Genomic DNA, 23,857 nt, shown 5'->3' with positions numbered 1-23,857 from the left:
GAAACAGGTGTTTGCAGCAATCAGATCAGTGGGAAATGAGGAACAGATGTGTGCAGTGATTGGTGCAGTGGCTTATGGGGATTGTAGTCCATGAAGTGTGGTGCAAGAGTTCATGATGACAGGGAAGACCAGATACGTTACACTGCGTGGTATTACTGCTCCTGCTTCAGCCTTATTACGGCAGCAAACTTCCTTGACTATTACACCGGAATGGGAGTGTAGTTCCTAATCTTATCAGCCTAGAAAATTGAAGCTTTGCATTTCCACCGGTCTTAGTACACGATATAACTACAGAAGAGTCAAGTTTTAAATACAACAAATATGGAAACTCGTTGGTCATTTTTGAACGCGATGCTATTGGTCTAATAGGATTCAATGATCTATGCTAAGCTATGCTAAAAGTGATATCGCCAGAACAGGAGAACGGCTGAATGGATTTCAAAACAGTAAAACTCAACTTATTAACTCAGCGGGGAGTTGGAGAATGAGCCCATTTCCAAAAAAAGTGGAGTGTTCCTTTAAGTCTTTGGTTCTTTTAATTGTGATGATTTGGCTCACATTTAACAAAAACCCACCGATTGTTATCTCAACAAATTACTTACAAACAAAATACTTCATAAGACCAATAAACAAAACATTTTTAGTGAATTGTTGGCCTTCTGGAAAGTATGTTGATTTACTGTATATGAACTCAATACTTGGTAGGGGCTCCTTTTGCTTTAATTACTGCCTCAATTCTGCATGACATGGAGGTGATCAGTCTGTGGCACTGCTGGTATGGAAGCCCAGGTTTCTTTGGCAGTGGCCTTCAGCTCATCTGCATTTTTTGGCCTCCTTTCTCATTTTCCTCTTGACCATAAATTCTCCATGAGGTTCAGGTCTGGTGAGTTTGCTGGCCAGTCAAGCACACTAACACCATGGCCAACCAACTTTTGGTGCTTTTGGCAGTGTGGCCAGGTGCCAAATCCTGCTGGGAAATGAAATCAGCATATTTAAAAAGCTGGTCAGCAAAAGGAAGCCTAAAGTGCTCTAAAATTTCTTGGTAAATGGGTGCAGCGACTTTGGTTTTTAAAAAAACACAGCGGACCAACACTAGCAGATGACATTGCACCCCAAATCATCACAGACTGTGGAAACTTAACACTGGACTTCAAGCAACTTGGGCTTCTCCACCCTTTCTCCAGACTCTAGGACCTTGGTTTTCAAATGAAATACAAAACTTGCTCTCATCTGAAAAGAGGACCACTGGGCAACAGTTAATTTCTTCTTAGCCCAGGGAAGACGTCTCTGATGTTGTCTGTGGTTCAGGAGTGGCTTAACAAGAGGAATGCGACAACTGTACCCAAATTCCTTAACACGTCTCTATGTGGTGGCTCTTGATGCCTTGACCCTAGTCTCCAATAGCCAGACCTTTAGACTGACGGTTGAAGGTCTGGAATTCATGGGAGCTTTCATTGGCCAAGTCCCGCCCATAAGGCCGTTTGACCGACATGTCAAACAACCAATCACAGTTCATTTTCGTTCAGCGTCACGTTTCGGGCCGTGGAAATGTCCCCACAACAACTGACTGGCGTGCAACAAGTCAGTCACTGAAATAATCAGCATTGAAAGTTAAATAAGAAGAGGGAGAACAAGCAGTAGGTCAGTAATTTGTTCGCGAACATTGCAAAAGTGTATAACAACAATGGCGTCTGCATAAGCCCCTCTTAGCAAAACACACGAGTAAATCAGTCGGCGCTTTGTTTCCCGGCGGACCGAAAATAAACCGGACACTCGCGTCTACCGGAAATCCGATCAAATTCAACTAATCAGATGACGACTTCGACATTCCTGAAGTGTTTCCAGTTAAGTGTACCATATGCATCAGACGTTTAGCCAACGTTCCGTGGGCGTGACGTCTGAGGCTGAGACTACCTTGACCCCAGTCTCAGTCCATTCCTTGTGAAGTTCACTTAAATTCTTGAATCGATTTTGCTTGACAAGCTTCTCTCGGTTGCGGTTCTCTCGGTTAGTTGTACATCTTTTTCTTCCATACTTTTTCCTTCCACTCAACTTTCTGTTAACATGCTTGGATACAGCACTCTGTGAACAGCCAGCTTTTTTGGCAATGAATGTTTGTGGCTTACCCTTCTTGTGAAGGGTGTCAATGAGAGTGTCTGGACAACTGTCAGATCAGCAGTCTTCCTCATGATTGTGTAGCCTAGAGAACCAAACTGAGAGACCATTTTGAAGGCTCAGGAAACCTTTGCAGGTGTTTTGAGTTGATTAACTGATTGGCATGTCACCATATTTTAATTTGTTGAGACAGTGAATTGGTGGGTTTTTGTTAAATGTGAGCCAAATCATCACAATTAAAAGACTTAAACTACTTCAGCCTGTGTGCACTAAATTTATTTAATACACGAGTTTCACAATTTGAGCACTGAAATAAATGAACTTTTCAATGACATTCTAATTTGTTGAGATGCACCTGTATATTCCAAATCCAAATAATAATTTTGTCTGTAGAAAAAAATGAATTTTTATTTTCAGTGAAGTATTATTTGTATGTACAGTTGTGTTTTGTTGCTCCACAAAACCCATTTATCTTGATTCTTGCTTTGTTCTCTCTGCAGGCCAGTTAACTATGATAGTGGGCCAGGTGGGTTGTGGAAAATCATCGTTGTTGTTGGCTGCGCTGGGCGAGATGCAAAAGATCTCTGGCACTGTTATATGGAACAGGTGAGATGCAGATTTTTTTTTTTTTTTTTTTTTTGATGGCCATGCAACATTGAGTTCAGCATAACTTCTGGAGCAGTTTATAGTGTTGGAGACAAAAAGCCTGCTCATACCAAAGATGATAGCTTTAATTGGAAATTATAATAATCAGTCTAATTCTATGAGAATAGGGAAGTCCACACTACAACAGTGTGTGACCCTGGACCACAAAACCAGTCATAAGAGTCAATTTTTTAAAATTGGAATTTATATTATATATTGTTAGGATGGGACAATATTTATTCAAGATACAACTATTTGACAATCTGGACCAATCCGAATCCACTTCGCTTTAGAGAGCTCAATCATTTAAAATGGTGGATGAAAAAAACAGTGACGTTTGCTTATAAAAAACTGAATGTTATAGTCCGTTGGTGTGGACGCTATTATAGTTATCATAATACTTATCGCTTTTTGTGTGAATGAGCCTTGACAATAATTTTGCTATCAACAATCTCATAATTCTGACTTTTTTTCTCTTACATTTTGGAAGAATTTGCTTGGTTGCATGCTATAAATTCAGAATTGGGAGATGTAAACACACAATTCTGATGAGAAAAGGTCAGAATTCCAAGAAAAAAGTCAGAATTGTCAGATATGAAGTTCTGAGGAAAAATCTGAATTGAGTGGAAAAAATAATTGCGAGGAAGAAAGTCAAAATTGCGAGATATAAACTCCCACTTCTAAAGGGGAAAAAACAGCTGAAGTAAGAGGAATGAAGTCAGAGTTGAAAGGGAAAAGTTCAGAACTTTTTAAGGAAAAAAGCAAGAATTGCGAGAAAGTAAATTGAGAAATAAGTCAGAATAGGTGATGAGACTTTTTTCCTTGATGAGTCAGAATTAAGAGGAAAAAATGTCAGAATTGAGAAAAAAAGTGAGATACAAACTCTTAATTCATAGGAAAAAAGCTGAATTGAGAGGAATAAAGTCAGAATTGAAAGTGAAAGGTTTAGAATTTTTTAAAGAAAAAAGTCAGAATTGAGAGGAAGAAAGTCAGAATTGAAAGAAAAAAAGTCAGAATTGCAAGAGAGAAAGTCAGAATTATGAACTCTCAATTCTGGGGGAAAAAACTAAACTGATGGAAATAGATTCAAAATTGAAAGGGGAAAAGTCAGAATTACGGGAAAAGTCAGAATTACAAAAAAGAAAGTCAGATTTGTGAGATATAAAATTGTTTTTGTCTGGAAAAGAGTCAGAATTGCGAGAAGGAAAGTCAGAATTGAGATGCAGAAAGTCAAAATTGAGTCAGAACTATGAGATAAAGTTGAAATTCTGAGAGAAAAAGCCAGAATTCAGAGGGAAAAGATCAGAATTGAAAATTAAAAGAAGTCAGAATTCTAAGAAAAAAGTCAGAATTGCAAGAAAGAAAGTCCGAATTGTGAGATATTAACTCCCAAATTCTGAGTGGGAAAAAGCTGAATTGAGAAGAATAAAGTCAGAATTGTGAAATATAAACTTATTTTAATGTAAACAATAATTTAAAAGTAATATAAACAATAATTTAGCTAACAACTATCTCACAATTCTGACTTTTTTTCTCACAATTTGGAAGTTGCATAGCTGCATGTTATAGTCAGAAATGGGAGATGTAAACATAATTCTGATAAGAAAAGGTCAGAAGTGCAAGAAAAAAGTCAAATTTAAAAAAAAGAAAGTCAGAATCCTGGGATATAATCTTGCACTTGTAAGAAAAAGTCAGAATTGCGAGAAAGAAAGTCCGAATTTAAAGAAAAATAGTCAGAAAGAAAGTCAAAATTCTGAGAAAAACAAAAATTCAGTCAGAATTACAAAAAAGAAAGTCAGATTTGTGGGATATAAACTCCCATTTCTCAGAAAGAAAGTCAGAATTCCGAGAAAGAAAGTCAGAATTGTAAATTACAAACTGACTTTTTTCTCAGAATTGGGAGAAAGAAAGTCAGAATTGTGAGATATAAACCCATTTCTGGAAAAAAAAAAGTCAGAATTGAAAGGAAAAAGTCAGAATTGCAAGAAAGTCATAACTGTAAGATAGAGACTCCCATTTCTCAGAAAAAAAGTCAGAATTGAGAGGAAGAAAGTCAGAATTGGGAAGACAAAAGTCAGAACTGCGAAATGTTTCAAGAAAAAAGTTTTTGCGAGAAAGAAAGTCAGAATTGAGAGGGAAAAGGTCAAAATGACAAGGAAGTCAGAGTTGTGAGGAAAAAAAGTCAGAATTACCTTGTTTTATTTTTTATTCGGTGGTGGAAACGGGCTTCCATGAACAATAGCCAGATTACCATTTTTCTGTAAAAAAAAAAAAAAGGTTTAGTAGATCAAAATGTTTACCGATGTAGCTGATGGAAATGCTAATTATCTTACCGCTAAAAAAAAAATATTTTAACTTTAACTGTAAATTCTGTGCAGACACTTCAAAAAACTGATTTGGAAACACCTTTTCTTGAGAAAATGCTTTTATGCAAATAAATGTTGTGTTAAATGACAAAATTATAGATGCGTCCACATCCCATTGAAGCGCTGAATGACAGCATGTGTCATAAGATAATTATCACTCTTCAAATGTTTATTTCCTCCTCCCATGTCCTTCCTGGTTGAATACAGGGTTGTGGCGAAAGGGATGAAATATGGGAATTTGCAGTTAATTGAAAAGCTCTAATCGATGGCAGAAGTGGTCACCCTAATTTCATACTCAGGCCTGTCTGAAGTGATTGGTGTGTTGACAGGATTGAATCCCATTTGTCCACGAGAGCTCTTTCAATAAGAGCGCTGTGTGCAGAGAATACACTGAAACAAATAATGCCTTTCATAAAGAGCTTAAATTTGCTTTAATGAGGCTGTGGATGTTCTAGGGATTGGTAATTCTCAGAGTTACTATTATGTAAAGAAAATTCTCAGTTAAGTAAGGCTGTTTTATGAGCTTATATAACACTATTATGATCAGTCTCCAGGTGATAGAAAGTTGCTTATCGTGTTACCAGCTTCTGTTAATATTAAAAAGACAATCTGAGCTAATGTGGCTGTTCAGTTCCAGGCTTGTGAAAAACACAGTGGGACCCTATAAAGGTGTAATTGGCCTGTCACTGGTATTGATTCCCAATTTTGTGAGTCCTCGGTTGACCCACAAAGAATCCACATTGATTTTGGTGGGAAAAACACCAGAGTTTGGACATGGGATTTATTGGAGTCATCATGAGGAATCAGATTTCCTTTATTTTGACATTGTTCAATGTCCTATGAAAACAAACTCTTACAGAACTTAGAACTTTGTCGCTAGGCCAGACAAAAACAGCATTTATTAAAAATAAGCTGCAGAAAGATCTGAGGTCAGATTTATAATGGATTTGTCATTTTAGTTAAGATTTACTTATTTGTATTTCTGTTTAGCTTTCATTTATTTTTATTTTAGTAATTGTAAATCATTTTATTCCAGTTTTGAAGTTCTTTATCTAATATTTATATATTCATTTTTCTACTTATTTGTTTATTTTATTTTACTGTTTTATTTATTTACTTATTTTTATTTCAATTAACAAAAATTGTGAGATAAACACTCAGATTGTTGAGGGGAAAAAAGTCTGTATTGTAAGATATAAATTCGGAATTCTGAGAAAACGGTCAGAATTGCGAGATATAAACTCAAAATTCTGTGAAATAAGTCAGAATTGCTAGATATAAACTCTAGAATTCTGAAAAACAAAGTTAGAATTAAAAAGGAAAAAAGTCAGAATTGCAAGATAAAAACTCCGAATTCTGAGAAAAAGGTCAGAATTGCGAGATATAAACTCAAAATTCTGTGAAAAAAAGTCAGAATTGCTAGATACAAACTCAGAATTCTGGGGGAAAAAGTCAGAATTGCAAAATATAAACTAGATTTCTGGGGGGAAAAGTTAGAATCAAGAGAAAAAAAGTCTAAATTGCAAGATATAAAGTCAGAATTCTGAAAAACAAAGTTAGAATTAAAAAGGAAAAAAAGTCAAAATTGCAAGATAAAAACTCCGAATTCTGAGGAAAAAGTCAGAATTGAGAGGGAATGTAAGAAAAAAAAATTCTCAGGAAAAAAAATGAAAAGAAAATTGAAAAGAAAACAGTCAGAATTGTGAGATATAAACTCGGAATTCTCAGGAAAAAGTCAGAATTGCAAAATATAAACTCAGATTCTTGAGCGAAAGAGTCAGAATTGAGAGGAAAAAAGTCAGAATTTCAAAATATAAACTCTGAATTCCTTAAAAAAATGAGAGGAAAAAATATTAGAATTGCAAGATATAAACTCAGAATTCTGAAAAACAAAGTTAGAATTAAAAAGGAAAAAAGTCAAAATTGCAAGATAAAAAGTCCGAATTCTGAGGAAAAAGTCAGAATTGAGAGGGAATGTAAGAAAAAAAAATTCTCAGGAAAAAAAATGAAAAGAAAATTGAAAAGAAAACAGTCAGAATTGTGAGATATAGAACACGGAATTGTGAGGAAAAGGAGTCAGAATTGCAAGATAGAAACTCGGAATTCTGAAAAGAAAAAGAAAGTTAGAATTGAGAGGGAAAAAGTCAGATTTTACAAGATAAAATCTCAGAATTTTGAGTAAAACCTTAAAATTGTGAGATATAAACTCGGAATTCTCAGGAAAAGGTCAGAATTGCAAAATATAAACTCTGAATTCCTTAAAAAAATGAGAGGAAAAAATATTAGAACTGCAAGTTATAAACTTGGAATTCTGTGAAAAAAAGGTCAAAATTGTATGATATAAACCTAAGAAAAATGTGAGAATTGCGATATATAAACTCAGAATTCCATGAAAAAAGTCAGAATTGCAAGATATACAGTGCCTTGCAAAAGTATTCATACCCCTGAATTTTTTTCACATTTTGTTTTGTTGCAGCATTATGTTGAACTGCTTTAAATTAGTTTTTCCCCACATCAATTTACACTCCATACACCATAATAATGCCAAAGCAAAACCCAGATTTGCAAATTTTACAAATTTATGAAAAATAAAACACTGAAATAAGTACATTGCATAAGTATTCATACCCTTAACTCTTTTTAGTTTTCGTTTAACTATAAATTCTATGCCAACACTTAAAAAAAAAAACTTTTGGAAGCATTTTTTTGTTGAGAAAAAGGTCTTTAAGGTAAAATAAATGTGTTGTATAACAGAATTTCACATGTGTCAAGTGCCCATTGAAAATTCTTTAAGTTCTTAAATTCCTGTTGTTTTTTTTTAGCAACTTTTATTCTGGAATACAGAATATAAAAGCTATTTGAAATAAAGAAGAACAGTAATTAGAAGATAATAGTTCATTCTCAAGAATGTTTTTGTGAATCCAGCTCCTGAACTTCCTTGGGTTTATTGGGTGCATCTCAAACATTACCCTCAGTGTCAAACGTTGTTGCAATTGGCCAATCACACACAAACTGCTCTTTTCACCAATGTGGTCAAAGAGTAAAAATGACTTATCACCATAAAAAGGTCTTAATTCAAAGATCACTGCGGTAAAAAGGTCACAATGAGTCAGTGCATCCCATAATGCCTCAAATGTCAATAGATCAAGGGCAATGGGACCATTTCAGAAATACCGTTCCCTATGTTAAGCACTACAAATCCTTCCCTCACAACACGTCACACTCCTGACCTTCAGAGGTCAAACAGAGGCTGTGATGTTCCCGTCCACCATCATATCAAGTCCTCTTCACAAATTAGTCACCTGTTCATCAGCCCATGCTCTCATACAAGCTATTAGTGATTACAATGTTGATTTGGGGCTTGTGTTTTGATGTTCAACACGCTTTTGAGAGACACGTCCAGGGTCAAGCACAATAAAGAAGGGCATTCGTTCAAGTGCCGGTACCTCCTGGAAGCTAACCAAATGAGACCAAATCAAAGCAGATACTCATGATAACAATGGGATTAGACAGACAATGCGGATCCACGTAAAGTGTTTTAGATTAAAATATGTGTAAGATAGAAGCATGATTTGGATTGAAAAGGTTATCCGTTTGAGCTGTCTGAATCAAATAACCTTCTTAGACCTGAAACAAATGCTCTTTAAAAAATTCAAAGTAACACTAGCGCCCCTTGAGATTTGTTACTGCAATTGAAATGCACAAAGCAATGTATGTTATGTCTTAAAATAGACTACAAAGCCTTTCAGCACAAATATCTCCTTGAACAGTCATCTACTCGTCAAGCGAGGTAAAACTGGGTCTCCAAAATGTTTATACTAACAGTACCGGAATGTTGGAAAGGAAATGGTTTTTACGTGTAAATGTTCATGTTGGATACAACGTTTCTGGCTGATGATCAGAGAGTGTCTCAGGCGCCATGGCAAGAAAACCTCTCTTTTATCTGAATCATTTATCAGAGAAATTCCCACATGAATGCCTCTGACGGCTTCTGATCTCTACATGTCATGTCCAAAACTTTGTAAAAAGGGTATTTGCAGTAAGTAGTAGATAAGCTCTATAGTCTTTGATCTCTGACAGCTGTTGCTTGTAGACATTTACTGTTAAAAAAAAAGCCAAATGCCAAAATACATGGGTTCAGAAGTTTCTGTATTAAGTTAGTTTTAACAAACAAGGTGGCGAAAGCATTAACATATCTTTTCCCGAACATTTATCAGACAACTGCCCAGATACATTACTTCAACAGTTTCAAATATCAACATTTAATAGTAAAGTTCGCTGTCAGTGTTGTAGAAGTAGTAAAAAATATGAAGTAAATTTTTTTTGGAAACATTTACTTCTACCACACCATTCGCTGAATTTTTTACTTTGCAACATCACAAATGTTAGGTTTTAATATATTATATTAATATATTATAATATATTCCTTATTAAAAGTAATATTGATATTAAAACAGAATATTAAATTCATATATTTAATGTGAAAGTTTTGTTTATCTGCCCAGATATTTTTGATAGGAAAGGATGACGAATATGAGAAAACCAAAAAAACGCATACGAAAATTTCGGACTCCGTGTGCAATGACCTTTACTTTTTATAATAATTGTTATAAGTAAAAATTAAACAGTATTTCACATATTTAATGTGACTTTTAAATATATCATAAAAAAATGTAATTACAATTTTTTACATTACATTTTTTTTTCATAAATAATTCAAGGCTCCATATTTGTGAGCTGAAAACTTGCAATTCTCAGAAAAAAAGTTACAATTAAGAGAATCGTATCAAAAGTTATGCATTTTAAAACGAAAACGCACTAGTGTAAACACAGCCTGAGAGAAACAACTCAGATTTGTGAGATATAAACTCAGAATTGTGAGATATAAACTTAGAATTCTGAAAAAAAAAAAAAGTCAGAATTGAGAGAGAACCGTAGCAAAAGTTATGCATTTTAAAACAAAAAACACACTAGTGTAAAACGCAGTCTGAGAGAAAAAAAAAACCTAGAATTGTGAGATATGAACTCGCAATTCTGAGGAAAAAAGTCAGACTTGCAAGAAAAAAGTCAGAATTGGGAGATATAAACACGCAATTCTGAAAAAAAAGTCAGAATTGAAAAAAAAAAAAACATTAGAATTGTGAAATACAAACTCGAATTGGGAGATATAAACTCGGAAATTCTGAGGGAAGAAAAATGATTGAGTTTAAAAAACTCAGAATTGTGAGATATAAACACGGAATTCTGAGAAAAAAGGTCAGAATTGCAAGAAAAAATCTGAATTGGGAGATATAAACACGCAATTCTGAAAAAAAAAGTCAGAATTGAAAAAAAAACATTAGAATTGTGAAATATAAACTTGCAATTCTGGAAAAAAAAAGTCAGAATTTAGAGAAAATCTCAGAATTGTGAGATATGAACTCGCAGTTCTAAGAAAAAAGTCAGAATTTTTGAGATATAAACTTGCATTTCTGAGAAAAAAAGTTAGAATTGCAAGAAAAAAGTCAGAATTTGGAGATATAAACTCAGAATTCTGAGAAAAAAAAAGAATTGAGTGGAAAATATAAACTCAGAATTTGAAGGAAAAAAGTCAGTATTGAAAAAAAAAAGAATTGTGAGATATAAACTCAAAATTCCGAGAGAAAAAAAAAAAAAAGGATTCTGAAACTCACAATTTCTGAAAATAATGTCAGAATTTAGAGAAAATCTCAGAATTGTGAGATATGATCTTGCAGTTCTGAGAAAAAAGTCAGAATTGGGAGATAAAAACTTGGAATTCTGAGGAAAAAAAGCCAAAATTGAGAAAAAAAAAGTCAGAATTGTGAAAAAAAAAGTCAGAATTAAGAGAAAAAACCCAGAATTGTGAGATATGAACTCGCAGGAAAATGCTCTACAAATGCCATGTCATGGTTTTTATAATGTCAGTCATTTTATAATGGCACACAGTGGTTAATTACATCTCTCAGTATGGAATCACCTTCCTAGAGCTGCATGCGTCATCTGTTTTCTATGGTCGTCCCTCATGTGGATGGACAGTTTACATTACATTCCTATTAAAACAATCACTAAGAAAATGGTCAAATATTGCTTAACGTCCATAACAGCCTGTCTTAAATTGACATGTTGAGTCCTACATAGCTTACCTATAAAGCCATCATTTAAAAACATTGAAGAGAAATGCATCTCATGGATTTAGATGTGCCACAGTATTTTCTGGTTCTTTTCCCAGGTTTGAAAAGACAGAGCGTAAGAGCTACAACTGTAGCTAATGCCTCCAGGCAGCGGAAAAGCTCTTATTTATATTCCTGTAGACTTTTCAAGGACAATTTTGTTTTGTTGTTCTTCTATTTTGGCAGTGGCACTTTACAGATTTATTTTGTATCCTGCTTTACGGTCCTTGCAAAATGACAGAACCACGTTTATCCTTAACCGAAATCTCTATCTATACACACATAAATATCTTTGTCATGTTCATGTTTCTTTTCCTGGTTGAGTTATTCATTTTCTGTGTCTTTTATTTTTGCAGGCTGCCCACTCTGGATGCAGAAGGAAATGAAAGGTTGGTTCCTTTGTCTTACTAAGCTGCAAAACACAAACATAAACATTTAGCGCGTCCTGAAGCAAGTCTGTTAATTATTGTGTATGTGTTGAGGGTGTGTGGATGGGTCCTGTCATGCTGTGCAGTGCTGTTTGGTGACATAAATCCCTCAGCTTTGTTTTTCTGCTCTCTATATTTCCTCTCAGCCACTGTCAGCTACTTTGTGATTCCTTTATAATGACAACAACACATACAAATACATTTTAACATACACTATAACCGTTTTTATATATCCGCCATTATTGTAGCTTTACATGTTTTTGCATTTTAAGTCATAGTTGCACAAACTTGTTCAGATGGTAGGCTAAAATACGTCATTTTCTCTTCTAAAATTTAAAAGGGAACCGCAGGTATTAAGAGATGTATTGCTTAATATAATGTAAATTATGTCTACTACTGAAATATGTCATAGAAAACCCATGAAAGATTACGTTCTTTAAAAAATCCACATCGTTTTATACATATTGTGGACTATGGGGGGCGCCATTATTTCGATGATGTGAAATCAGTGAGCTACTGGCGGTACCTGTTGGATATAAGCATAGGCTTAAACCAAATTTCATACTATCGATTTTTCCCCACAAGGAGGATAAATGTCCGCAGATACCAAGTGAAACACACGCTTAGAAATTCTTTTAGTGGCTGCAGGATCTTGACAAACTTCGGCATGTTCTGCCAGAACATTCTGTCAGAATGGCATCTAGCGTTTCTTGTCTCTGCCGTTTGTAAGCTTTTTCAGAAGCCGTGGTCTACTTAAAGCCTCAAAGGCATCAGGACTGAAGTGGAGAGAACAAAGACGCAGGTCTTTAGGATCTTTTATTCGTCCACAGGCATCTTCCAATTCTTTTCTCCTCTTCTTATCGCTATAAAGCAATGAAGACTTACATCGCTTCTCTTGTTGCACTTCGACTAAAAATTACAACCAAAAGTTGCACAATGTGGCATCATATCAGTATTTTATTTTCTGAGTTATGTTGCGGTAAAAATAGCAACAGGTAGCAGCAGTAGCTCACCGAGTGCAGTCATTTCACGTTATCAAAATAATGGCGTTGCCCATAGTCCAAAATATGTATAAAACAATGTCCATTTAACAAAAAAAATTGTAAATCTTTCATGGATTTTCTATGACATATTTCAGTAATAAAGTAACAAAGGGTTCCCTTTAAGCAGTATTTTATGTATTCTTCATGGAAGTACTAGAATACATTGCGTTAGACAGATTGTGTGAGAGGGAAATGTTGATTATGGATATATTTCATTCAGTCTTGATAAGCATCGAAAGGCTTTTCATATTAAGCTTGAATGTATTGAGCCCCCAAAGGCACGTGGTGATGGGAAAACATTTTAAGCAAAGTCGTTTTAAGACAAGTCATGTCACTCGGCGGCCATCTTTGAAACGCCTCTCGGGCATACAAGTGCAGCTCCTATCTCTTTGAATGGGGAAACATCAAATTCTCCAAAACTGTTTGCCAAACTTACGATTAAATTTCATATTTGAAATCTCCACAGAAATCCAACAAGAACTGCCTCATAAATATAGTTCCTTGTGCTTTAATAGCGTTAAAAAAACGCTTATGTTCCCGGCTAGATTAGCCAGTGCGCATGCGCACTACTGAACGCGCGTCTTAGAGCGCCGACTGTTTCTATAGCAACCGGATCTTCTCACGGTAGCTGCAGTGACGCGCTGACTTTACTAATCAACGATTGGCTCTTTCACTAAGAAGGCGGAGCTTCGCGGCCATGATGACCGTTGCATTTTTCCCCATTCAAAACTACACGAGTGACATGTCTTTGGTATTCTATAGTCTTTGTTTTAAGTCAGTGCATTTTGTTAGCAAATGCAAGGTTTCTCTGTGGAACACAGCACTTTTAGAAGAAAACACAAATGTTTTGTGAGAGAACAAATTTTTGTAAGCAAATGCAAAGTTTTTCTGCGAATTGAAAACTTTTGTGGAATTTGGGGAATCCAAAAGGTTTGTTTGAGAAAAGATTTTTGCAGGTGAATGCAAAGTTGTTGTTTTTTGTGAAGGAATGCAAAGGTTCTTGAGGGAACAAAAGTTTTTGGGGAAACCTTGCAATTTTATATTGTTGTCCCTTTAGGGACTTCAGAAAGCAAATTTTATTAGTAAAAAAATGATGTACTTCATTAAAGGATAAAAAAAAAATCCTGATCATTTACTGACCCCCATTTCACCCAAGATGTTCATGTCTTTCTTTTTGATGTAAAGATTCCTGGATTTCTCTCCATATAGTGGACTTCAATGGTGGCTAGCGTGTTGAAGGTCCAAATTGCAGTTTCAATGCAGCTTCAAAGGACTCTACACGATCCCAGCCGAGGAATAAGGGTCTTACCTAGTGAAATGATTTTTTTATTTTTATTTTTTTACTAAAGATGAATATACTTTTTTAACCACAGATGCTCGTCTTGCACTAGCTCAACTTCACGCATTATGTAAGGAAAGGACACGCAAGGTTCTTTCTCTGTCTACTTCACGTTCAAAAACGTAGGGTAGAGCGAAAAGCTCTATCTCATTTTGTCCTCCAACTTAATCCGACACGGTTGTTTTACCTTTTTTTGTAAAGGCCGTTTGACTTTCGTTGCACATTCATTAGCTGAGCTAGTGCAAGATGAGCATTTGTGGCAAAACGTTTATTTTTTTCAGAAAATGACAGATCGTTTCACTAGATAAGACCCTTATTTCTTGTGTAGAGACCGTTGAAGATGCATTGAAACTGCAATTTGGACCTTCATCCCGCTGATCCCCATTGAAGTCCACCATATGGAGAAAAATCCTGGAATGTTTTCCTCAAAAACCTTCATTTCTTTTCGACTGAAGAAAGAAAGACATGAACATCTTGGATGACATGGAGATGAATAAATTAACACTCAAAAGCTCATTCTAACATTAGCATCGTTAGTCTAACAAGTTGTGAAACCTAGTGAGGCAACACTGCCCCCTCAATTGGGGGTAACGCAAATTACGTAATTAGTAGGGGTGTAACGATACACATATTTGTATTGAACTGTTCATTATGAGGCTTTCGGTTCAGTACGCATTATAATCCGAATGATTCGTTGGACTAATCCTATTATATTTAAAAAAATAACAGAGCTTTTAGTGTGAAATATGTTCTCAGTGCCACTGTGCTCAACAAGGCAACCCAAATGACATGAAATGAGGACTCCCATCCCCAAAGAAAACCACACTTCTCCAGTGTGACGGTGAGGCAGTTTGTTAGAGTTTTCCCTCTTTTCCTCGCTTTTATTCGCTTTAAAATGGCTTGTAAATGCCTGTGTGCATTTTACTTTAACTTTCGAATTTGCGGCAATTCTGCGTCAGTTGATTGAATTGACAACAACAAAACCATCGTATTGAACCGAACTGAACTGGTATACCCCTAGTTATTAGATTACTTTTAAGTAACTAGTAAATTAACGCATTCATTTTTAATTTACTAGAAAATATCTGAGTTACATTTTCAAATGAGTAACACCAATTACTTTGTTTTCCCATTTATTGACTGACAGCTCTCCTGTCCACATGTTGAGAGAAATCGGGAATAAGTGCTGAGGTGCTGTGTGCACTTTTATATTTGCCCAAAATAGAGCGTTTTATATTAAAAACTAGCAAGCAAGCCCAGCCCAGATGAGAAAACGTAACGCAAAAGTAACGTAACACATTACTTTCCGTAAAAAGTTACTTCTTTAGGGATAATGCGATATTGTAATCCATTACTTTTAAAAGTAACTTTCCCCAACACTGGGCATGCTGAGACAAAGCTTGTATCAAATTGTTGAAAATAAATATATCTTGCATCCCACAAGACCTAATTTTAGTGAAACTGTGGCTAGTCGGGTTTTTGCTTTCTAGGTTTTGAGACAGTTGTTGTTTTGGCCACTTTATTATGTGGCAAATGGAGAGCAAAAAAGCAGACCACAGTATGACACCAGTTGGATTTGTGTCCAGTTAGAATTTACACTAGCTGCTAAACCATGGCTCCCACAGAGATAGCTGCCATTTTAATAGCTTTCTTATCTACTGTTAATGGGTGAACTCGTTTGGTTTGTCTGTTGAATACATAAACTCTGTAGGGAACAGCTCAAGTATTAGCTCTTTAGAAGACTATTAAGAAGCGTTTTACTATGAAGTCGACAGTTGGCGCTGGTGATAAAATGTACTACCGTCCCCTCGGTCATCAATAAAACAGCACGCGCTGTCACAATGTGTGAGTGTGTGCAGGTGTCTGTCCTGTTCTTGGCACTTGAGCTGGAATGGCAGCCAAGAATAGACATCTCTTATTACTGTTGGCGGCAATCACTATGCCATACATTACAAAGCCAAGGTGTGTTATTACCGGACATTTCAAAAAGCCATCTGTTATTTCATTCAAAAAGCTATTTGGGTACTTCACAAAATGCTGCCTGTTGTCTAGAAAAAGTGTAATTTCCTTACTATAGCACTCTTTATATTCGATAGGCAATTTCTCCAATAAAGCTCAACAAGCAATCACAATCCATTCTTCTCACAGCTGAAATAGAAAATGGTTATGTTTGGAATGGAATACTCGCAGGATGCATACTGAATACTATGCAGTGTACACTACTGTTTAAACATGTATGTGAAACCGTACACATTATGCAAGAGGAAACATTTTAAAATGTCACATGACTTCAGACAAACCTTTAAAGGGATAGTTCACCCCAAAATGAACTCAAAATTACTCAACCTCATGCTATTTCAAACCTGTAAGACCTGTAAGTTCATCTTCAGAACACAAATTAAGGTATTTTTGATGAAATGCATAGACAGCAACCCAACTACCACTTTCAAGGCCCAGAAAGGTAGTAAGGACATTGTTAAAATAGTCAATGTGAGATACTTTTTGTGCGCTAAGCAGAGGTTGCGTTAGACTTTAAAGGGATAGTTCACCCAAAAATGAAAATTTGATGTTTATCTGCTTACCCCCAATGCATCCAAGATGTAGGTGACTTAGTTTCCTCAGAAGAATACAAACGAAGATTTTTAATGAAAACCGGTGCTGTCTGCCAGCCTTATCATGGGTGTGGATGGGCACCAAACCTTTAAAAGTAAACAAAAACATGCACAGACAAATCCAAATTACACCCTGCGACTCGTGACGATACATTGATGTCTTAAGACACGAAACGATCGGTTTTTGAGAGAAACTGAACAGTATTTATATCATTTTTTACCTTTGATACACAGCCACGTCCATCTGTAATGTGCACGAGTTTGGCATTAGTCACGTCACATGAGCACACGCTCTAGCGTAGAATACGCAAACGCCGTAAGGGGAAATCAGTGAAAAGTCCCGGATGAGTTTGCGCAAACTAATGTAATCTTTTAGCTTTAAATCGGTTTAAACAATCAGGATAAGCGCAAGTATTTACCATTTTGAATAGCCGCTATACCCACAATCTCTGTGCTCTGTGTAAACAATGAGTGTCGTATACATGCGACAGATCGCTTCCGGCGTTTGCGTATTCTACCACAGAGCGCGTGCTCATGTGACGTGACTGATGCCAAACGCTTACTCAGGAGAGATGGACGTGGCGTTGTAACAAAGGTAAAAAATGATATAAATACTGTTCAGTTTCTCTCAAAAACCGATCGTTTCGTGTCTTAGGACATCAATGTATCATCACGAGCCGCAGGGTGTAATTTGGATTTGTCTGTGCATGTTTTTGTTTACTTTTAAAGGTCTGGTGCCCATCCACTCACATTATTTGGCTGGCAGACTGCACCGGTTTTCGTAAAAAATCTTCGTTTGTGTTTTTCTGGGGAAACAAAGTAACCTACATCTTGGATGCATTGGGGGTAAGCAGATAAACATCAAATTTTCATTTTTGGGTGAACTATCCCTTTAACATCGCCTGTCATTTTGACGGAAAGGGTCATCATCTATTAATAGCCGTCATTTTAATTTTCATATTTGAATTATAATAACACATTTAATTGCTTTTATTTTTTGTTCACGTTTTTAATTATGAACCTAATTACGAACAGATGAGAGTGCCTAACTTTTCATGTTCAACAGTCTATGGTTCAACAACACACCCCGCAGTGACAGCTATTTTAATATACTCTCATTTTAATGACCAATATCAATTCGTAAATCCCAATTGATCTTTTGGTCTATGCTGTTTTTAGTTGATGAATGAACAGTACATAGTACGCGTCCCATCCAATAAATCGTGATATAAAAGCTTTGTGTTACTTTTGATATGAAACAAAGTCTCAGATTTCAAATTATCTCCAATTTGTTAGGGAATTCAAGCAATAAAAACCGTTTTGGCTCTCTTTAATGTGGCGTGATAGATCGTTGTATCTTCTGTGTAGTCGCCTGTGCGTAATCAAACGCATAGCAAACAATTTGTGACAGTTTCTTTTTTGTTCTGGACTCAGTGCTCTGCTGCTACACTGGAGCGAACTCGCCAACAACTGGACAGGGGTGGGAATTACAGTAGATCACCCCCAGTGTAATCTGTCAAAATGACGGACGGCCTTCATATTTTTCCGTCATTGAAAAAAAAAATTCTGTCAATGACGGACAGTTTTCAGTTAACGCGTTTTCAGTAAATGCATTGTGGGATACAGTGTCACATTCAGTGTCATAGTATGTCATAGTATGCGCTATTCCAAACAGCTTTAAATTGTTTTCAGATGTAATTATGCAAGTCTCCCACAATTTTAATCAATACTTCTATAAAACCTGATCTTTTCCTTATCAAGGACAACATGACATTATATGTCCAAATACTCAATAGACAAATCCATTAGGGCTGTTTCTTACTGTACTCATCCCTATATAAAGCTTCATTGGTTTAGCTGCACTGCATTGCGATTCAGCCATACATGATTACACAGCACTTCTCCGGCCTCCTATTACATGACATCAGCAACAGAGCTCCAGGTTTAATGGGAAGCACAGTGGAGCTGAGAGGAATCCACTGTAGAGGTCACGCTTGTGTGTGTAAATGTCTTTTTATGATGTTTTAGGGGAACCTTTTAAATTGACATTTATATATTTGTGCTTTCAGCCCCACAGATGCAGCCGCAGATGAGGATATCAGGTGTGTATCACAAACACACACACACACACACATGGCACACAACACCTGATTAATAGTCTAAATATAGTTGTTTTTAAAGCAGTTTCTGAATACTAAACAGAAAGGTTAATTCTTACCATAACACACAGGTAAATTTTAAAGAAACGGTACACTAAAAATCATAATTCTGTCAAAAAACATCCCCTCTGTGTAGCTCTCAAATTAAATATGTTGGGTTTGACAACAACGGTCAGGTTCAGAGCGGCATGAGGGAAAGCAAACGCTGACATAATTATCATTTTTAGTTGTACTGTTCCTGTAAATAATCCTTTTTAGTGTAGGTCAGATTAAAAAAAGCTTGAACAAGCCTTTCTTTTATATTTAAGAGCAACATTGGTGTTGTGAAGGAGGTGACTGATGTTATGGCAACCCCTCTGACAGGAAAAGAGGTGCTGTGGCATACGCTTCCCAGAAGCCCTGGCTCCTAAACACCACGCTAGCGGAGAACATCACTTTTGAGATGCCTTTAATAAAGCAAAGGTAACTGACCTTCGTTTACCTTGTGTAGATATATTTATCAACCCATTTATATAAAAAAAAGCCACCATATGGCATCTAGGTCCAACGTTTGTGTCTAATGGGCCTTCTGAACGCATTAACCCATGTCTCTAGCACCCAGTTGCCCTAGAGATGTACAAAAGACAAGTGTTTACTCTTCTTTTTGTGTCCGTTTGTCAATACAAAAGCGTCCTCTATCCCCATCTAACATTCAGTTGTTATCGCCTCTTTAAATTTCAGTGACTGTCATTAGACAGATATGGCCCTTGGTAAGTGTCTCTGCTGCTCATAATCTGTTTTACAGCTGCCTCAGCAGTTGGCATGTGTCAGCAGTGTCTGTGCTCAAAGTACATTGATCGCTAAAATGGACACTATGCTAAATGTTTGCTTACAGTACACTTATGATAAGGTACTGTCACATCGAAATTCTTTGATGAAGAAGTCCTTTGTCAATAAAGCACAGATCACACAGAAGACACTCTCAAACCAAGCAGCTTTCTGTTGGCAGTTCAAACTTATGTGAACAATTTGCAAAACTGATGGAAATGTTTGGCCCTCATGCTAAATTCCTATTAAAAATCTAACTAGATTTTGTCAAGCAATGGCAAGTGTTACTAGACCTTTGGTTTCTTGTCATATTTTTTTTTTGTAAAAAACTAATCGCCCATTTTTTTCTTAAATTAATCCTGATTAATCCCACCTAACATTAAAGTTTTTCAGTATACTTTTATATTGCAATAATTTCACATTCAGTGTTGAAATTAATGTAGGAAAAACATAAAGACAGTTTATTTTTAATATTTAAATTATTTATATTAAAATAAGTTATTTTTATTTATATATTTAATTATTATTTATAAATATTTTAATTATTAATTTGATTTATTTTTTATTTTTTAATATGACTGATTTGGAGTATCACTGATAACAGTATTACTTATGTCTCTAGGGAAAAAAAAAATTCTCAAATTTTTAACCAGTGACTATAGCCATTCAACATTACAGTATAATCGAGAGCTATCAATTTTAACATTTATTAGACAAAATAACAACTAATTGAAGTGAACTTAAAACAATCTTTATATAAACCCATTATTTACCTGTGCACTTTAGCAAGTAGGAATTATACAGAAGTTGAATCAAGTTATCAAACACTAAATACTAAATTAAATATAGCTGCAAGCAGCGATTACCGGGGTTTAAGGTTTTAAGGCATTTAAGCACATATGAAAAAAAAGACATTATGTAGCAAGGTGTTTTTTGCAAATACAGGTAATTTACCATAGAAATATTATGTTTTGTTATGCTTATGACTGTTGGACTGCCAGCTGTGGTCCAATCCCCTTAAAACTGCATGCTTTTTTAGAATCGCCTGTTGCATGTGCTCAGCAGTTTTTGTGAAGTTTTTAGTTTTCCTTTAGGCTTTAAAGGATTTTCAGTAAATTCGGACATGCCCCTTTTCTAAATGACCCTGTTATAACTACCCAAAGGGTCCATTAATTAAAAAAGGTTTGATAATTACTGGCCTAGAGACTCCAGAGAATTGTACTGCAGTGTTTTGTTTCCAGATTGAGCTAAAAACCCAGGACTAGTTTGCAAAAGTAGTTTTTTTTTTTTACATCTGTTAAATTATTTAGCAAACAATTTGATTGACAGCAGTGGTTCTAGAGGCAAAGTTGTCCGGAATGATTTCTTTTCAAAGTTCTCTCAGACTTTTGGGGTCATAAGACGAACAGGCCCATCAAGTTTCGTTCCAATCAGTCTCCGTTAAAATTGTCTAACAGGTGCTCGTATTTCGTAGGACAATGGCGGCCATGTTTTTCGAGATACGTAAATGTCCTTTTAGACATTTGTGGCACGCCAGGCCAAGACCGTGCATACCGTTGTTGATAGGAATAATGGTTGCACAGTTATATCTATTTTTATGTTTTTTTCCCTCTTATAGTGCCACCAAGGGGCCAAGCGCCACATTTTTTTTCCTGTGACCTCAGATAAAGCTCTTAAATAAATGTTCTGAGTTTGGCGGAGATATCTCATTCCGCTCAGGAGTTATAGGCATTTTACTTAACGTGGTCCTGCCCCTTTCAATCGTTTTGGCGCCCCTTTGCGACAGTGAGTCAAAAGTTAAACTTTTTTGATAATTATTCTCTTCAGAGAATCTTTCTAAACTGCTTTGGTTCTGATCAGGCAAAAAACCTAGGACTAGTTTGCAAAAGTAGGTTCCCTTCCGGAGGGAACTCTACGCTGCGTCCTTGCGGACACTTTGGGAACTGCCTCCAGCGTGACCGGTTCTGAAGCAAGCTATAGAACAACGACAATGAACTTGACATTGGCCGGCGCCAGCCTATGACATCATTAACAAGGCGCCTAACAGTATAAAACGGGCGCCTGTGAATACATCAACCCTCTTTTTGTCTTCAGACTCTAACGTGAGTAGACTTCTAAGCGTGAGTAGAATGACGATGCCTAGAGTGAAAACATTTCAGGAAGTGTGCGGAGATCCGTGCCAGAGAAATCTGACACCTGATGACGCACACGACCTGTGTGTTATGTGTTTGGGTGAAGAGCACGCGCGCTCTGTTCTTGAGAGAACAGAGTGAATTCATTGTGAGAGTTTGTGGCCCCTCAAGGCCCTCCTCCTGGAGAAGTAGGTCTCAGAGGAGACGTGATGTGCGGAGACTTGGAGCGTGTACCTAAGGTCTCCTCTCCCTTCTTCCCTCACGGTTGTTTGGCCGCCTGCCTTTTTCCCCTCGTAAGACTCTGGGGCTGGGCCGATGTTGAGGTTGATAAACTCAATCTGATGGCCCAGTACATGAACTGACGTATATGTGGGGGTGTATATATGTATATGTATGTATATTATTTGTCTACCAGCTCTGCTTAGGTTAGACTTTAGATGGCTCTCTACTGAGCCTTCACTGTCCCTAGCATTGAGTGTAGTTTGGTCTCCCCTCGTCTGAGAGATAGTGTCTGAGACCTCCACTCTTAATAACTCCCTACAAGGGGTTAAGCGTTGTCAGGCTTCCTCTCACTCTGAGAGTTATCCTCTGAAGCCTCCGCTATCCAGAGCTCGGCCTAGACATTTATTTAATATATACGTATATATATATATGTTTACACACCTACTGGGTGTAGCAGGTCCCCTTTTCCGTAGCAAGAGTCGTTCAGAGACTCCGCTCTTAATCTGAGTGTAAGAACCGGGAATCTTGGGTTGAGACCTCCACCCCTCTTCTAAGTAACTCGGGGTTGAGTGTTGGAGACTTCCTCTCATTTTAGAGTCATTGCATTGAAGCCCTCGCTCCCCAGGGCTCTGCTTATAGTAAAAGGAAAATTTAAGCCCCTTGTGAGTATTGCTATTTCTAGCATTTTGTAATCAGGTTTCCTCTCACTGAGAGTTGTTCTGCTGAGACCTTCACCTTAATAGAGACTCACTTTTAGGCTGATTTCTCACAGTTCCATCCTGGGCAGTTCTAGGTAGCTTGTAGGCTCCTTTGAGCCTCGCTAATTACTTTAAGAGTAAAGATGGGTGTAGTTAGGTCTTCCCTTGGTTAGAAGACCCTGTGTGAGCCCTCCACTCATCAGAGTCTGCTAAAGAGCTCTGTGTATACGCTAAAGCTCTGTCCAGATGGTACCTTTAGTATGCCTGCTTTATTTGAGTCTCGTTAACTACCCTGGGGCTGAGTGTAGTTAGGTCTCCCCACATTTCCACTCCTAGATTTTCCTGCCACGATAGAGCGATGTCACGCCTCTTTGAGTTGAGAATCACTCTGCTGAAGCCTTCGCTCTCCGAAACTCCACTAAGGCGGTTTATTTGTGCTGAGCATAATTAACTGCCTTTAGGTGTTGAGTGTAGTCAGGTCCCTTCCCTTTGAGTTTTTGTACACATACAAGTGAGACCTCCACTCTTAGGAGTTTTTCCCCTTTCAGAGCGAGTTGAACGGAGTGTTGTTAGGCCTCCTCTCGATTTAGAGAGTCTTTTTGCCGAAGCCTCCACTCTTATGTGCTGCTGAGTAGGTCTCCTCTCGCACAGAGAGTCGTTATGCTGAGACCTGTTGCTCTCATAGTCTTTCTTTTAGCCGAGACTGAGAGCTAGCAGACGTATTTCTTACTTGGAAATCGTCTAGCTGCAGCCTTCGCCCTGCAGAGCTCCACTCAGGTGGTTCACATAGGCTGTTTTGTGCTTTACTAACTGCCTTTAGTGTTGAGTGTGGTTAGGTCTCCTCTCGCTGAGAGTCGCGGTACAGAGACCTCCACTCGTGAAGAGCTCTCCCCTCAGGACGAGCATTGTCAGGCTTCCTCTCGTTGCGAGAGTCTTTTTGCTTGAAGCCTCTGCTCTCCATAAGCTCCGCTTCTAGTACATAGGTCTACTGTGAGCCTTGCTACCGTCATGAGGTATTATTATGGTGCCCTCGCTGAGCTTTGGGCACCCTCTCAAATTCATGCTCAGTGGTAAGTGCATAAGCAAGCCTTTCTGCACTTCCTGAAATCCACATGAGTGGT

At 36.9% G+C, this 23,857-nt stretch overlaps 1 protein-coding gene across 1 annotated transcript in view; it reads left to right on the top strand.

Annotated features, from left to right (window-relative positions):
- The window catches only part of abcc8 (ATP-binding cassette, sub-family C (CFTR/MRP), member 8), a 106,055-nt gene that overhangs the window by 49,581 nt on the left and 32,617 nt on the right, over positions 1-23,857 (top strand). Inside the window, exons 13-16 of the mRNA XM_073831668.1 lie at positions 2,616-2,721; positions 11,653-11,685; positions 18,788-18,820; positions 19,241-19,339. Of these exons, the coding sequence (XP_073687769.1) occupies positions 2,616-2,721; positions 11,653-11,685; positions 18,788-18,820; positions 19,241-19,339 (271 nt within the window). The remainder of the gene's footprint in view (positions 1-2,615; positions 2,722-11,652; positions 11,686-18,787; positions 18,821-19,240; positions 19,340-23,857) is intronic.

This window comes from Garra rufa, chromosome 25 (assembly GCF_049309525.1).
Source record: "Garra rufa chromosome 25, GarRuf1.0, whole genome shotgun sequence".
Taxonomy (NCBI): domain Eukaryota; kingdom Metazoa; phylum Chordata; class Actinopteri; order Cypriniformes; family Cyprinidae; genus Garra; species Garra rufa.
The sequence above is the reverse complement of the archived record's forward strand: the minus strand, read 5'-3'. Positions and strand labels throughout refer to the sequence as shown.